Raw genomic sequence first — 16,786 nt, 5'->3', positions numbered from 1 at the left:
AGGCCTTAAATCCTTGCTCATGATTTTAAGGGCAGAAGGACCAAAGACACCTGCTACTAAGAATCTAGTTCCTATCAAACTAAAAGACAAAATCAGAGATACCATTTGCTCCTGTGCAATTTATGGCCAATTCAGAAAGAATTCATATTGCTGCAGAGAATATTATAAGAAAATCCATATTCACCAGTGCATATGACAAAGACTCTCTCTTTGACCAACCTTAGTCAGGCTCCTCTGAGCCCTCTCATTGACTAGGCCTCGGTCTTGGGCTTCCATGCCTCTTCTTGTCGAGTCCAGTTTTAGCAAGAATCCTGCTAAGCCGGTTTAGAGAGAATCCTCCCACCCTTAATATCTGATATCCTCAATAACAGATTAAATTTCCCACTCTCCCACCATCCCCTAGTTGGTGTCTGATCACTTGGCCTGCATTCATCAAGAGTCCCTGTACCTTTGATTTCTCCTCTTAGTAATGTTTTATCCACTGACGCCCCCCCTTAACTGCTCTTTAGTTAAAAATCCCCACTTATTACTGCAATTGTATTTGGAGTTGAACTTGATAGTTCTCTCTTTATGCAGTAGTCTTGACACGTATCCCAATAGTCGTAAGTAAAGTCTTCCTTACCATTTTCACAAGTGTCAGAATAGTTTTTTTCTTTAACACAGATCAAAGCCTAAATATCAAGGTTTTCAAAAGAAGCTAGTACTCATAAGATGTTTAATATATGCCAAGATGTTGTTTGCTCTAAATGTTAAATCTATTCCTCACAACATCCCACTGAGGCAGTACCATGATTATTATCCTCAATTTATAGATGAAATGGGTTCCTTGAGCGGTTAAGTTAACTTGCCCAAGTTAACTCTAACAGAGTTAGAGTTAGCTAGTGGAACTGATACTATAATCCAGGAATTCTGGCCCAGGGTCCATGTTCTTAAAGACAATGCTGAACTGCTCTCAGAGGACTAAAAATTAGGTTGGGAAGCCTACTCTGTCAGTATTCTTAGACCAAAGTTCTCAAATTTGACTGCCCATACAAGCCCAGGTAAGTAATAACAAACCAGGAAAGCAAGGTAGTGGGGAATGGGCCATGTGGAAAGTCCATGCTCAACAAGGTAGCCAGCCCTCATTATCACTACCCTGGTGGTTGCTGCCTAGAAATGCATACCTTCTGAGTTTTTAAAAATTAACAAAAAGAGGGAAATCTGGCTTTTTATGAAAGATCTCTTCAATTCATAAAAGAAAAAAAGAAAGGAAAAGGAAGGGGGAAGGAGGAAAGAGAGGAGGGGGAAGAAAGGGAGAGAAGAGAAGGGGAAACCATGCAGTTTTCTCTCTCTCTCTCTCTCTCTCTCTCTCTCTCACACACACACACACACACACACACACACACACCCCTGCAGGGATTCATTCAGTCTGTGGACTACCTGTTAGCAATTTCATTTGTAGAAGTTATTAAATCTTATCATAATGGACTCAGCTTGATTTTAAAGATATACACTCCCCACTCTAAACCACCCAAGTAATTACACTTTTAAAATACCCTATCTGTCTAACCTATTGGAGACTATAGATTTCTGCTTCCAGTTGGAGAGGGGAGGGGAAAATATTCCTGGACACATGGAGATGCTGTAACAATTACTTTAGCAGATATGATTGAGAAAAGTCTTGATTTCCTATCTATCCATGAATCAAGAGTTTCAGATCACAAGTATGAGCCAAGAATCTGTTTTTTCTTCTTGATTCTTTTTTTTTTAAGTTTATTTATTTTGAGAGAGAGGGGGGAAAAAACACAAATGGGAGGGAAAGAGGGAGAGAGAATCCCAAGCAGACTCCACACTGTCAGCACAGAGTCCTACTCGGGGCTCAGTCTGAGGAACCTGGAGACCATCACCTGAGGCAAAATCAAGAATCGACTCAACCTGCTGAGCCTCCCAGGGGCCCCTTTCTTCTTGATTCTTGAATTGATGGATTTTGCCTCTATTAACAAAGTAAACAAAAGGAAACACCTTTTAAAGTTAAACTAGTATAATCAACTAGGTATCTGTGGAAAATGGAAGTAAACACAGCGAATTCTGAGAGCTTTATGAAATGTCGTCTTTTTCTAAGTCTTTCAGCTTCAGTTGCTGAACTTTGAGCTGCTTATATTTCACAGTCCTCTTTGCAAACCAGGTTTCTTGGCTCCAGCTATATAACATAGGAGATGTTCTATACTCCTGGCTTTATGAAACCTTCCCGCTTTTGTAGCAGGTGTCCAATGTACTTGTTTTTAATTGCCTAACACTGAATTACAGATAAAGTTTCATAAATAAGATACAACCTGTTTTTTACTTTTAAAAATAGCACTCTTTTAAATTGTGTGTTTTGATTAATATTCCATGTCATGGGTTAACATCTCCTATTATTTTGAAGTTTGGCAAGGCTTTAATAATAGCCATTTGGGAGGGAAGTTGGGATCAATTAACACCTTTTTATGCACAAGACTTTGCACTGTCTCCTGTGGAGTGAACAGAAAAGAATCAATAAGCTTGTCCCCTTCCCTCCTGGAACTTGAAGTACTTTTGGAGAAATAAGACATTTACACGAGTAACAAAGGTACAAAAACAGCACATGAGAAGGACCCAGATGACCACAGCTGTACGATTTTTAAAAGAGAGAAAGACTTTATGACTTGAAAGCTTTAGAGGCCTTCAGAAAGGAAATGAGATTTAAGTGTAGCCTTGAAGAATGGGTAGGCTTTTTGAGGATGAGGAGGGCAGAGAGTGGGAGGAAAGGCATAATAAAGGCGGATGAGAAAGGGGCAGAGGGGAAGACAGGCTTGGTGCCCAGTAAGTGACTGCGACAGAAAACTCCAATAAGGAAGAAATGGAATATACACCTGGACAAAGGGTTTTAGCAGAAAACAGTCAAGACCAAGGATGGGAAGGGGCGCCTGGGTGGCTCAGTCTGTTGAACATCCATCTCTTGATTTCGGCTCAGGTCATGATCCTAGGGGTCATGGGGTAGAGCCCTGTGTCAGACTCCACACTGAGCATGGAGCCTGCTTAAGATTCTCTTGCTCTCCCTTTGCCCCTCCCTCCCATGCTTGCTCACTCTCTCTCTCTCTCTTAAATAAAAATATAAGTAAATAAAATTCAGATTTAAAAAATTAAGTTTTTTCCCACCTTTCAGTACCTCCATCTCTCTTTTACTGTCTTCTACTCCTCACATTCCCTCCATTTAAGACCTAATATGTCTCAGTCTAAATATTTTTAGAATTTATATAATGATATACAAACATATCTGTACACATACACAGTCTGTTTTAGGTCGTTGTGTGTTTAGGTCACTGTGTGTTTTAGGTCACTGTTTCACAAAAAGGAAAATGTATATATTCTTTTCTCTACCTTGCTTTTCTCACTCAGCCATACCTTGGAGAAATCCCTCCCAATTGAAAAGTTACAGCCCACTTAACTGTTTATTTTGATGGTTGCATTATGCTCTACAGTAGAGATATGTCTTGATCTATTCTACTACTCCCCCTTTTGATGGAAATCAGTTTACATCCAGTTTTTCTGCCCCTACAAATAGTACTTCAGTAAACATACTTGTATCCCTATCTATATATGCTGGTATTTTACATCTGTTGATAGAGTTAGGATCACAGAGTCGAGGACATGTGTATTTTTAGCTTTAAAAACTAAACTGCTTCCCTAAGAAAGCTGTAACAATACACAATATGCACCTACAATTAATAAAAATACTTCCTTTCGCTAGGTCTCCCCAGGCCATAATGTTACAGCTCTTTTTAAAAAAAAGTTTTTGCAGGTGGAAGTATTGTAAACTAAAATCTCGTTGTTACTTTATTTGCATTTTCTTTGACTACAGATGAATTTGATCATTTTTCCAAAAGCTTGTTGACTGTCATGTTTCCTATGTTGCAGGCTGCATTTTCATGTTCTGCGTCCATTTTTCCAAAGACCTATTTTCTTTCCCTGAAAATTTTTAAGAGCTTCTGCTATATGATAGATATTTTTGCCTGTCCTCTAGGATTTTAAACATTTGTTTTTCAAATCTATTGTATTTGTTTATGGTATCTTTTGCCATACAAAACTTTTGGGTTTTATTCAATCCCTTATGTTTTTCTTAGTTTGTGTGTTTTCTCCCTTGCCAAGAGAAGCCTACCCTCTCTGCCCCTAGATTATATTTATGGTTCCTAGATTTTCTTACAGGATTTTATTTATTTAATTACTTATTTTACATTTTTAACCTTTAATCTGTCTATTTTTTTTGTTTTTTTTTTTTCAACGTTTATTTATTTTTGGGACAGAGAGAGACAGAGCATGAACAGGGGAGGGGCAGAGAGAGAGGGAGACACAGAATCGGAAACAGGCTCCAGGCTCTGAGCCATCAGCCCAGAGCCTGACGCGGGGCTCGAACTCACGGACCGCGAGATCGTGACCTGGCTGAAGTCGGACGCTTAACCGACTGCGCCACCCAGGCACCCCTAACCTTTAATCTATCTAAATCCATCTAGGATTTATTTTTGGAGTTGGTATAAGATAAAGATCTAGCTTTATTTTCTTCCAGATGCATAAACAGTTTGCCAGCTCCTTATATTAAATAATCCATCATTTTGCCACTAAATTGAAATGCCTCTCTTGTCATATATTAAATCTTCATTTATATGTGGATCTATTTCTAGATATTCTATTTCACGTATCTGTTTAGGCCTATTTCAATACTTACTGATTTGATTACAGTAGCTTTATAGGATTTTCGGAAAGCTGGTAAATCAGACTACACAAATGACTTTTGGGTAGTTATCAAATGCTTAGGTAAATACATTAAAAACCTATTTGCAGACAGAAATGGGATGCAAGCAGAAACTAATGTACCAAATAATACTTGTATAATTAAAATATTTTTTTCAAAGTCTTTCTTCCCAAGATCTATGTTTTATAGCAACGAATACGCGAGGAAAAGGTTTAGTGTGCTTATAAGATCTTGTACAAATTAGTTTGCTGTATTTTCAACCCCTAAATGCTGTACCGGGTTAATCATACTATTTCCTTGATTCACAGATTGATCCTTCAGAGGAATCGTCCCTGACTCCGTCCCTACACTGAGCTAAAACTGCTTCCCAGGTGGAACACTGTTCCGGGGAGAGCTCTGAGGATTTCCTGAAGAAGAATTCCATGGGGACTGTACCTGACCCTTTGAGATCAGCTAAAACTTCCTTGATCACAGCTTCTGGAAAAGAAGAGGATCTAGGAGAAGTGCAGCCTGCCTCCCCTCGGTCTCCACCAGCCGTCTTGTGTGAGAACACCAATGGCCTTTCCAGCACTCCTGCAGAGCCAGACCTCAGCCCCAGTGCAGCTGCTGAGGTCCTGATGCAGGCCTTTGAGCATGAGACCACCCAGCCAGACATGTCTTCTCCTGGTGTCTCCAATGAGGTGGAAAAAGTGTCTCCTCCATGCAGTTCTGACAATACCCAGCTGCCAGGAAGCAGTGAGCCCACAGCACCAGCCCCATGTTCTGCAGCAGGAAAGGATCTCATAGATGAAGCATTTACAATGCCAGCCAACCAACACACCCACCAGGCGACCCCAAGTGACCAGCTCAATGCCAGCCCCTTATCAGGACCTGAAGATACTCTACTGAAAACACAGAGAACCTCGGATGGGGAGATTCTTGAAAAACCTGAAAAGTCACATTGCCCTGTGGGAAGCACCCAGAGCAACAGCAAAGACCAAGTGCCCTGTGATTTTTCTTCTCAAAAAACAATCCAGGGAATGCTGCAGACTGCAAATACAGCAGCCAAGGTGTTCAGTCACCACTCGTCTCCTGTAGGCCAACCCAAAGGGGCAAGGCCAGGAGCCATATGCGACTCCCAGACAAGGTCCTGTGACTCTCCCACGAAAGAAGGATGTTCAGGAAACAAACAGCCCTCAGCCACCACCTCAGACAGCCAGTCTGTGACTTCTGTGACACCTCAACCACCCCACCTCACTAGCAAAGTCTCCACACGTCCTCCAGATCAGGTGTCAAGGTTCAAAGAAGCAAGTACAATGACCAACGAAGCTGCAAGTGAGGTCACGGAAGCTCCCGACAGGGCTCGGCAAGATGCCGGGGTGCAGGCAGTGGCAAGTGTGGAGAGCAGATCGGTCTCCACCAGCCCCAGCATCCTCGCTGCATTCTTAAAGGAAACCCCAATTCCTGAGCGTTTGGAACAAGAGCAGCTGCGTGTCATTTGCAATGGCAGCGGCAGTGGGAGCCACACGCTGGAGCTATCTGACAACATCCACTCCCCCCAAGGGTCAGGTCCGTGCCCCGGCATCATGCCAGAAGTGCACATCCAGGCAGCTGCCGCTGTTTCCACAGCTCTCCAAGGGGAATGCAAATTGGTGAGCTTACCGAGTGAGGTCCTTAAGATCTCATCCATCACCGTGGCATCCGGTAATACTCAGGATCTGTGTAAGGAAGATACAGGGTCTGCGGGAATGACCCCAGCAAGGGAAGAGCCCACCTCTAAACAGCTTTCAGGTGTGAATTCCAGGTCCCTGAAAGCCAGCCCCACTGACCAGATTTCTTTCAGTGCGGGAAGTCAAACTGAAACAAATCATGAATTGAGGAAAGTTGAAACCAAGCCATCTGAGTTTGCAGTGAAAACCACAGATGGTCACGAAACAAACCCAGACTGCCAACTCTCTGACTCTTGTGGTCCTGCCAACAAAGCCGACCAGCCCGGGAGCCTGGATCCCACTGACAAAGGAGATGCAAGAGAGAAGCAGCCGGCATCTCCTCAGATAGTAAAACAAGAATGTAGAGGCACCGATATCCTTGATGCCAGGGCCAGGGCAGAGGCCAAAACCCTGCTGCTCAATCCTAAATCTCAAGAAAGTGGAGGCACTGGGTCAGCTGCTAGTCCTACGCCCTCCCCAGTGAGGAAGAACCAGGAGGGTACCCTGGAGGAAAATAGACAGACCAAGACAGCCACCAGCCTGAGCCTCCCATCCGATTCCATGGGTGACTCCAGTCCAGGTTCTGGCAAGAGGACCCCTTCTCGCCTGGTCAAAGCCAGCCCACGGCGGGCCAGCCGAGTCAGCGAGTTCCTCAAGGAGCAAAAGTTAAATGTGACCGCGGCTGCCGCCCAGGTGGGACTCACCCCAGGAGAGAAGAAAAAGCAGCTGGGCGCCGACTCCAAGCTGCAGTTGAAACAGTCCAAGCGTGTCAGGGACGTCGTGTGGGATGAGCAGGGCATGACCTGGGAAGTGTATGGTGCCTCCCTGGACCCAGAGTCCCTGGGTATCGCAATCCAGAACCATCTACAAAGACAAATCAGGGAACATGAGAAATTAATCAAAGCTCAAAACAGCCAGACCCGGAGATCCATTTCCTCAGATACTTCTTCAAATAAAAAGCTCAAAGGAAGGCAGCACAGTGTTTTACAGTCCATGCTGCAGAACTTTCGACGCCCCAACTGCTGTGTTCGTCCTGCCCCTTCTTCTGTGCTAGACTGAAAGAGAATGTGTATGGGAACCCTTGTGTATATTTATGGTATTCCTAAGTGTCTCTATTTGTCAAAGCTTACTTAGTTTTTGTTTTTTGTTTTTGGTTTTTGGTTTTTTTTGGAGAGACCAGGAAGACAAGCAAGAATCAACTATTGGAAGTTGCTATTAAGAATTGTTGGGTCCTTTGATTGGGGCTCCATAAATAAAAATATCATTTCAATTTGAAAGAAAGAACAAAAGAAAAGAAGAAAGCTCCACTGAAGGTTAATGACCCTAATTAAGAGGAAATAACATTCACTGGATTTTTTAATATGATGTTACTTATAGAACTAGCACTATCATTAAATACGTGTCACCTTGTATTACTGCCTCGACATATCACACTGTGGTGTTTCCACTAAAATCCCTGCTTAATATTAAAACTAGCAAAAATACTGTTATACTTTCTAGTCATATTGCAATAAGAATGCTATTACCACACAGAATTTAAGTAGACGATAAGAACTATAATGTAAAACTGTGAAATAAATTCGACTTGCTCTTCAGCCAGATGACATTAAGGAAAAGCATTTAAATGCATACAATACCAAATGAATTAATATTTGTCAACATCTGCAGATAACTGTTTTGGTAAACCTTGTTATATCGTCAATAAGTGTAAGAAAGTTATGTTAGGAAAATTAGCTGAGCTTTTGAATATGAATACTGCCCACATAAAACTTGAATTTATATCTACAGATTTTCCTGCACTGAAGGCAAGGGGCATCTCTATGATTCTGACGAGATGAAATTCCTATTTCTTTAGAGGAAGTACATGCAACTGAATTCTTGGAAAGAGTCATCAAATTATTAAGTATACTAAAGTTTGTGTAGTACAGGTGTTCTCCAAAAACATTCTGCTAAGAGTGTTAAAGTTTCTGTGTTGAAACCTTTTCTGTGTCAAAAAAAGGAAGTAACAAAAGCAATGGGTCTAATTTCAACTCCTATAAACAGGATGCAGTTTGTGTTTTCCTTTTGACTTGCTTGTGCAGTAGCTTCTAATAGAAAATGTAGTGAACACCAAATAGAACACAAACTTCCTCATGTTTGTGTAGGTAGACTAATATCATCTAATTGGTTAGATTTCTCATCTGTAGTAAAAAGGTAGCCTCTGTCAACTTACTGATTTTAACAGAAATACCATTGTGTCTCATCCTTCAAATCCAGTGGAAAAAAAAAAAAAGAGGCCCTTACTAAAACCTGGTTTGAGCTTCTAGTGGGCTATAGATTTTGAAACCATAGGCACCTGTTTGAGCTCGGCGCTCACCTGCCTCCAGAAGAGGAGGTTTTCATTTGTACCCATGAGTGTCTTGCAGGGCACTGGGCTGGGATGACCAGTAGTGGCTTGAGAGTTGGAGGGGTGTGGAAAAGGGAGATGAGGCAGGGCCCTGGAAAAGTTTCCCCTCCTAGATTCATGTAGAGAGATTGCTCGTCTCCACCTTGCATTTAGAAAGTCAGATTGTTAAACGTGGAAGGGGTGCTCCCTGGTTGCCTTCTCTGAGCTCATTCCCCTCGATGAGCCAGAAAAGAGCGTCTATCCATGTATTCTCTCTCTCTGGTGACGCATAAATGGCGTTTGTGCAGTAAACTCAAAACCTCTGTTTTGGCTTCTATTTTTGTTAATTCTCTTTTGCAGATTCTGAGCATATAGGGAAAAACCTTTTGTGCCTGAGCTTTAACACCACATGCTAAACGGAGCACAACCCAAATTAGTAAATAGCCCCTGGTTTCTTTGAAAGCAATAGGACTGTAGATGACAACTGCATAAATGGACTGCAGCCCCAGTACTCTTAGAGCCTAAGAATGGTAAAATCACAGTGGTTACATTTGGAGCCACCCTTTGAATTTTTTAATTAGGCACATTTTCCCATTTCTTACCAACTGGCCCCTATTAAGAATACTACCTACAGTAGAAATTGCCATCAGATTATCAATCAAATTACTGTTAAGGATCAAAGATGTAGTCTAAAACTCTCTCTTTGGCCTCAAATACCCTTTTGTAGCAGTGTTTGTGTGGCTTCTGTTGGAGATGCTTTTGCCAGGGTGTCGTGTCCCTCCTACCCCTTCCTCACTGCCTGTCTCCCTCACACGTTGGCATACGTGCTGTGTACACACAGAGAACACCCTGTGTACACAGCAGCAGCTGTCAGCAGCGCCCGCTCCAGATGGGTGGGCCCCAGGTAATCCTCCGCTGTGTAGGGGCCAGAACAGGCTGTTCCTGCATTAAAATAGGGGGAAAGGAAGAATTTCACATCTGGTAGTAATATTTATTCTTATGAGATTAGAGTAACCACGTGAATTAGAAATACTGAAATTAGAAATGTATAATTATACATTTATAAATTATAAATGTAAGCTTATAAATTGTAAATAGCTCAAGTTAAAAATGAGGCAGAGGCCTAAGAGAGTTGTAGACCTTTGTCGCACATTAAATTAAAAGAAAATCACATTAAGTTACTTAAAACTAAATGTAGCGTCGCGGTGTGCCTCTCATAGTAAAACTTAAGATCTGAGTTAGTAACTTTGGTTTTCTTTGGTACTGGAACTAGCCTTTCCTTCTTAATCTTTATTTTTTTTTTTTTTACTTTTCACCTTTACTTCTGCCACACTCTAGAGCTTGTCACAAAATAGTATAAAACTTTTCTCGTTTAGTTGTGTATTGAATCTTAAAGAAGGAACAGCTTTTCAAAACAGTAATGAAAAGACCACCGAGTGGGTAAATAATGAACCCTCCTGAAGACAAGCCATGCTTTTGCTTTATGACACTCCAAGTACTCACACCATAAAACCTTAACCTGAAAATTTTCCCTCACTTCGATCTGTGACACAACATTGACATGCAGCACATCATTCGTGACTCCTTAGGTTGATTCAACAAAATGCAAGTGGAAAACAGCTTTCATAGCAGATTCTTTGAATTTGTTGGGCTATTTCTTAGCCTGGCTGCATGACAAAACAGGTTGAAAATTGTTTTTGGCCTTAATTTCTTTTAGATGTTCTGTTCCTTTTAAATGTTTTTTAATCAGGGGCGCCTGGGTGGCTCAGTCGGTTAAGCGTCCGACTTCGGCTCAGGTCATGATCTCGAGGTCCGTGAGTTCAAGCCCCGCGTCGGGCTCTGTGCTGACAGCTCAGAGCCGGGAGCCTGTTTCAGATTCTGTGTCTCCCTCTCTCTGACCCTCCCCTGTTCATGCTCTGTCTCTCTCTGTCTCAAAAATAAATAAAACGTTAAAAAGAAAATTAAAAAAATGTTTTTTAATCATTGAGATATATGGAGGAAATATAAAATATTTCTTAAGCAAGTAGTATAAGAGAGATGAATTAGAACACAGTGTCTGGGAGATAATGAAATATTTACAATGTTAAGAGGCTTTATGGCTTACCCAGTGAATACTAGAATTTTTAGTTTAAATGTCGATTTTTCTATTTTAATGACCACAAGAAAAGTGGTACCGCTTGAGCTGTCATATGTTTATCTTCAGTGCTTTTCTAATTATGTCCTTCTGGATTACTGGCTTTGGTGCCACAGACCAACTGCTCTATGTTTATGTTTTGGACCAATGGCATAAGTTGAAGATTTTGTTAGGTCGGAGAATCCTTTTTGTTTGCGTCCAAAATGAAATATTTATAAAATATATTAGTGTGTTTTCCTACCTTGACAAGTTCAGCTATGTCGATATAATTTGATTTTTGATGACTTCTTAATCTTCAGAATTGTCTGATAATTGGTACTTTGGATACCAGTACTCTTCACGTTATAGCTTACATCTCAAAATTTAAACAAACTGTAGTGAATATGCATGTGTAACATATACCCTAGAGGCTGAATTTGGGGACCAAATCTCTAATAGGAGCTTGTCATTTTCAAGTAGAAAACAGAAGAAGGAAATGACTTTTGGTTGCATCCTGAGAGTACTGAGGTTTTATTGTTCCTAGCTTATTCTAATGTTATTTCTCTCATTTCTAGGAGTTCCCATCATTCTGAGAATACCTGTATATACCACATGAAGAATATAGTATCCTGTGACTTTACACTTTGTTTACAGAGGATATATATGAATATGCTGTTAATGTAAATTGTTTGGCCTTTGCTGTATCCACTGTTACTGTTTTGCTGCCAAAATGTGAGAAATTATCTTCTATTCCTCCTACATATTGTGCAAGTGTTAAAAAAGTGGTCCATTTCTAGTACCAGATAATTCACCACATCTCTTGTCTACTTTTTAAGAATCAGTATAAAGAAAAACAATACATTAGGATAAGGTTTGCATATATGTATATGTGTTTTTACTGACACTTGGGCACTTGTAGCCTTGTGTGGGCCTCTTCCTGTCTGATTTACTAATCGGCTACGATGCTGCCATGGAGATGATACTGTTTACTCTCTCCTGCTTTGTCCTAAATGGTATTTGAGAAATGAAGCCTGTGAATTTCCCTTTGTGATGATAATACAGTGAACTCAGCAGTATCTTGGATAATTGAGCTGACCATCTTGTCCCCACCCCTGTTTTGTCTACACAGTGAATCAGAAGTCTTGTCCAGGTCTGCTTCAGTGTTTGCTATTTTATATTGATATTCGAGCATTTTGTTTTCTGTGAGCAACATTCTTTGATGCTGTGTGTGGCCCTTTTGGTTGAATCTCTCCAAATGTGGGTCAGCTGCTGCCACCTGGCAGATAACAGGTGATACGCTAAATCTCCTGTCCATTCTTGTAACTATAGCCTTCTTAATGGAATTCTGCAACTGGATGAGTAATTATAAATGTCATCTTTGCAGACACACAGGCTTAAGGATGTCTACGAAATTTTAGACATTTTTGCAAAGGGGGGAAAAATAGTCTTGTAAATACTGAAACATTTCCATGAAATTTATCCTGCTCTTGGGAAAAAAAAATTCTCCTTGGCTGCAGAAATAAGATAAACTTTATTTGCGATGACCAAGGACATAAATGAAGATGGATTGAGGTGGAAAAATTCTGTCTCACAAGTAATCAGTGACATCTGCCAGAGGTCATTACAGCTACTCTTAACTGTGAACACTCACCAGCTAAACTACTCACTTGCCACAACCAAATAACCTCTCAAAGTAAATCCGATACATCTGTATATATGTGTAGATAGAAACAACAAAAAATCCTGAAAAATTACTGTTGACTATTAGTTAAGTCAAGGTGAAGATAATTATAAAGAACATTTAAATAACCATGGGCCTTGGTGAAATGACTATGGAGGCCAGAATGGTGCAACAAGATGTTATTCACAAGTTTGTTATTTTTTTAAGACCCAGAAATCTCAGATACTCATCATGAGAATAAAGACTGTTGAAAATGAAATAAAAGCCAAGCAATAATGTGCCAAAAAGAGGCAGTTATACCAGCAAGCGCATCTATACGAGCACACCATTATGTAATATGGTTTGCTCCGTGAAGACTGACTATAACCCACAGGATAAAACAAGCAAAGGCATAATTTCTGCTTTCTTGCTAGAAAAACGTGTTTAGGAGCTCTATAAAGAGATACGGCGCCGGTGGACATTAGTAGAGATAAGGTAACATCTCTGTCTTAATGCTAGCCAAGACGAAAAAGGAGTCAAAAAGTCTTGCTAGCTTAAAATTCAAGATAGATCCAACCAGAAACTTTGTTGAAACAGAGGGGGTTAAATATATAGTAATTACTCTTCCTGGACACTTGCACATAGCAAAGCAATTCAGTTAATTCTGCCTAGAGGATTACCAGCCTTAGCTATGAAAAAAATGTGTTCCCAAATGTAAAATAACTAAAACATGAGTACTCATATCAAAAAGGGCCTCAAATAATGCCTTACAGAAAATGATATTCCAGATGGGCGTTTCTAAATACTAGCCCTTTTTTCAGTTCAAGCTCAAAATCAATTGGCTGCAAAAAAATAAGTCACTATTTTACATTTCATAAAATGATACAAATCATCAACCAGCATGGTGAGAATTATGATGAGAAATAACCTAGTGATTTACATGTGTTAAGGAGAAATAAGTGGGAGAGAAATGCTAACTTCTTTCTTGATCTCTTATGATGTGGGGATGTCATCCACTGATTTGCAGGGTGAAAATTATGGCTTGCTTTTTAACATTACTACTAGCATTACTCTTTGTTAGTTTAAAAAATTAGATTGCCTGTTTTTTAGCAAAACTTCTAAGTGGATAAGTGATTTTTCTGTTTTATATCATTGCTTTAATATCACGTGAAGACTGTACAAAGCAAACTATGTTGAATGGGTAAAAGGAGCTTACGTTTATCAGGATCTCTTAATGATTTTAGCTGAGATTCCTTAACACTTCTTTTAGGCCACATCTTTGAGTAAATTATTTTTCATAATGTTTTCCATCACATCTTAAACTGATGTTGGTAAATCAGAAGATTGCAGTATTACAGTCATGCTCCTCAATCCCTAGAGGAGAGGAGAGACTAATTTTTATTTTAAGGACATCTGGACATAGCTTTCCTGAGGCTGAGAAAGGTCAACAGGGCCTGACCTGAAAACTCAAGAAAGAAATATACTAATAATTCCTAAATTCCTCAATGTATTTATCTCTGCTGTACTAACATGTGAACAATATGTTGTGCATAATACTGTAGCCGGTTGTGGTATGTCAATACATTTTGTAAGTGTGTATAGTCTGTGAGTGGTTGGTTTTCTCTTTCTATGTGTAGGAAAAAAAAAACATGCCGTGTCCCATTTCAAAACCAAGTTCTGTCATCGGGTAGGCACATGTATGAAAATGAATAAAGCCAACAGAAGTGTACATGTGTATTCAGTAACAGAATTTGTCCTTTCATTTCTGAAGGTCAGAAAGGGCTGTTGTGTGTGTGTGTGTGTGTGTGTGTGTGTGTGTGTTTTATCATTTCTGAGAGTAGGTAACATAATTATCACAAAGGCTGAATACATTGGCAATACACTGGCATGTTATTAAATCTGCCAGGTTAATTAACCATGCCATTAGTCACAGGTAAGGTCAGTTCTTTGACCACCGGCATGATTTCCTCACACATCCTCTCCGTGGTAAGTGTGTGACTAGGATGTACATGCTATGGGTGTGATTGTGTACATACCTTGTATGAATTAACCTAAATCCTCAAAGAGTTGTACGAAAGCAGGAAAACGAAACAGTTGTTCAGAAGCCTCAAAAGGGCTAATCAATGAGTATTTTCATTTTCTACACATAAAAATGTATACATGGCATAACTGTAAATAGCTTACCCACATATATATACACACATAAATGCATTTCATTCATACTGTTAATATTTAAATAAATCACAAATTAAAACAATTGAAAACTGCATCTTTCCATGACTGTTCTGTTTTCTATACATTAACATGGGATCAAATGCTCCCCGTTAAATGGTGTTATACTCCCAGGTAGCAGATTTGGTGCTTAGGAAAGCCCTGCCTCACTATGAAAACCTAGAAAATCTAGTTATTGTCATAGACTGGTACCTGAGCACCTTCAAAGGTTTAATGCTGTTCTTTAAGCACCTAATTTTACATCTGGAAATGACAAACACTGGGGAAAATCAATTATGTTTTGTAGGCTCCATTTGTACATTTATCCGTGTGTTTATTTGCACAGGCTGATAAAAGCCCTACCTTTTTTTTAGAGATCTATCCATAGGTTTCAAAACAGTATATGATCCCTTGAAGAGGAAAATGATTGTACGCATTCTCTTGAGATGAGCAAAATGATGTTTAGCAATACCAAAGAGAAGTCAAAGAGTAAAAGTTTTTTTTTTTTAAATTACAGATGATGTTGGCAGGATAATAGAATATGAGCATTTGGGAGTTCCGTCAAGTGGACTCAAGTAAATTCCTATTATTGATAACAGGTAATACTGTGTGGACTAGATAACAAGATGAGAGACATTAGCCAGCAAATGTCAACACTGGACAACACTTGTCAACTTATCACAATTCTAATCAGTGAACTGATGTTTGAGTTTCTCTCATTTTTCCTAAAAGGAAATACTCTATTAGAGATCAAAAAGTCTGATCTGGTTCCTGAAATCTAATGTAATTTGACCCTGATTCCTTGACACTAAAAATTATGTTGCGTAGGTATTAGGTTGAAGATATAAATGGACATATAAGAGTTTCCATTAATAGAGAACTCCATGTGGCAAAGTGCAAATATAACCATTTCTCAGTAGAAAGTTAATAATATTTAATATGTATTTATGTTTTGGAGAATTAATGTGCCATCTTTGTATCTTAGATAAAAATAAAAGGCTAACCAATCATAAGAACACTGTAACTATAGCTGGCTGTGTTTTTAAACTACTAAAACCATACTTGTTTATAAGAGCAGAATATGTGAAATCTTGATGTTTGTCAATATTTACTGTTGCTTAAAAGATAAATTCATGTAATTATTTTGGACGATATATATTAATTTAAATGCCACCCAGAAAAATTATAGCTGTCAATGTGAAAATCATTTGTGTGTGTTAATACTCAACTGAGAAAGACCAAAAGTGTAGTGTAATGTTAAATCTCTGAAAAAAACAGTAGTACTCAAAGTGAAATTCCATTTATGAATGTATCAATATTAGAATCTAAATTTATATCTTTTCATGATGTCTATATATGAAAGTCATAAAATGGTTTATTCAAGAAAGTCCCCATCCTCCAGAAATTGACCTACCAATAAAATTTTATTTCCTAGAAAAAAAGATGGAATATTAGGATTTAAATAAGGATAGATCAAGATTTTGGAATTATATACACTTCTGCTCTCGTTTTGAATTTGACTTTTAAATGAAGGAAGGAAGGAAATTCGACGGATGACTTTGTTTTACCCTCAAAAAATTTTAAGTATGATTTTTTGCATTTCATTTTCCATAATAAACATAATAGAGATTCAAATTTACTTTGTTCTTTTTGTTGTTGTTGTTGTTGCTTTTGCACTGCTGTCAAAAGTGTTATTTTAGCCCTAGATGTTTAGAATCAATTGATTTTCAACGTGACACACTTCTGCTAGAAATCTACAGTGGAGCTGAAAGTATTTACAATGAAAGGGTTTTTTTTTTCCTTTGATTAAAATAGAATTCCCATAGAATCAACAACACCTGCAGATGAGAAGCAGTGATTTTTTTCCTGCTCTTGATGATATAGCGTGTGTGTGTGTGTGTGTGTGTGCGCATGTGTGTGCATACTTTTGCTCTTGGCTTGGTGAAAGTGATAAGAGCTTGACATTCATGGAAATACAGGAGGGCATGGAGGTACAGGGCGC

The 16,786-nt window shown here is 39.3% G+C and overlaps 1 protein-coding gene across 2 annotated transcripts in view; it reads left to right on the top strand.

Annotated features, from left to right (window-relative positions):
• Positions 1 to 16,406, top strand: part of GPRIN3 (GPRIN family member 3) — a 67,168-nt gene extending 50,762 nt beyond the window's left edge. Inside the window, exons 2-3 of one of the 2 annotated variants that reach the window (XM_047091511.1) lie at positions 5,056 to 7,504; positions 11,489 to 16,406. In XM_047091511.1, coding sequence (XP_046947467.1) covers positions 5,170 to 7,494 — 2,325 coding nt within the window. In that variant the 5' untranslated portion in view covers positions 5,056 to 5,169 and the 3' untranslated portion in view covers positions 7,495 to 7,504; positions 11,489 to 16,406. Of the gene's footprint in view, positions 1 to 5,055; positions 10,560 to 11,488 lie in introns of those variants that run through there. The other variant, XM_047091510.1, reaches the window with a different exon arrangement.
• The last annotated feature ends 380 nt before the right edge of the window (positions 16,407 to 16,786 follow it).

The sequence above is a fragment of the Lynx rufus genome, unplaced genomic scaffold (assembly GCF_022079265.1).
Source record: "Lynx rufus isolate CCGP_SWC_20201006 ecotype Redwood Valley unplaced genomic scaffold, mLynRuf1.p SCAF_3, whole genome shotgun sequence".
Classification (NCBI taxonomy): domain Eukaryota; kingdom Metazoa; phylum Chordata; class Mammalia; order Carnivora; family Felidae; genus Lynx; species Lynx rufus.
Note: the sequence above shows the minus strand (reverse complement) of the source record. Positions and strands in the feature narration are given on the sequence as shown.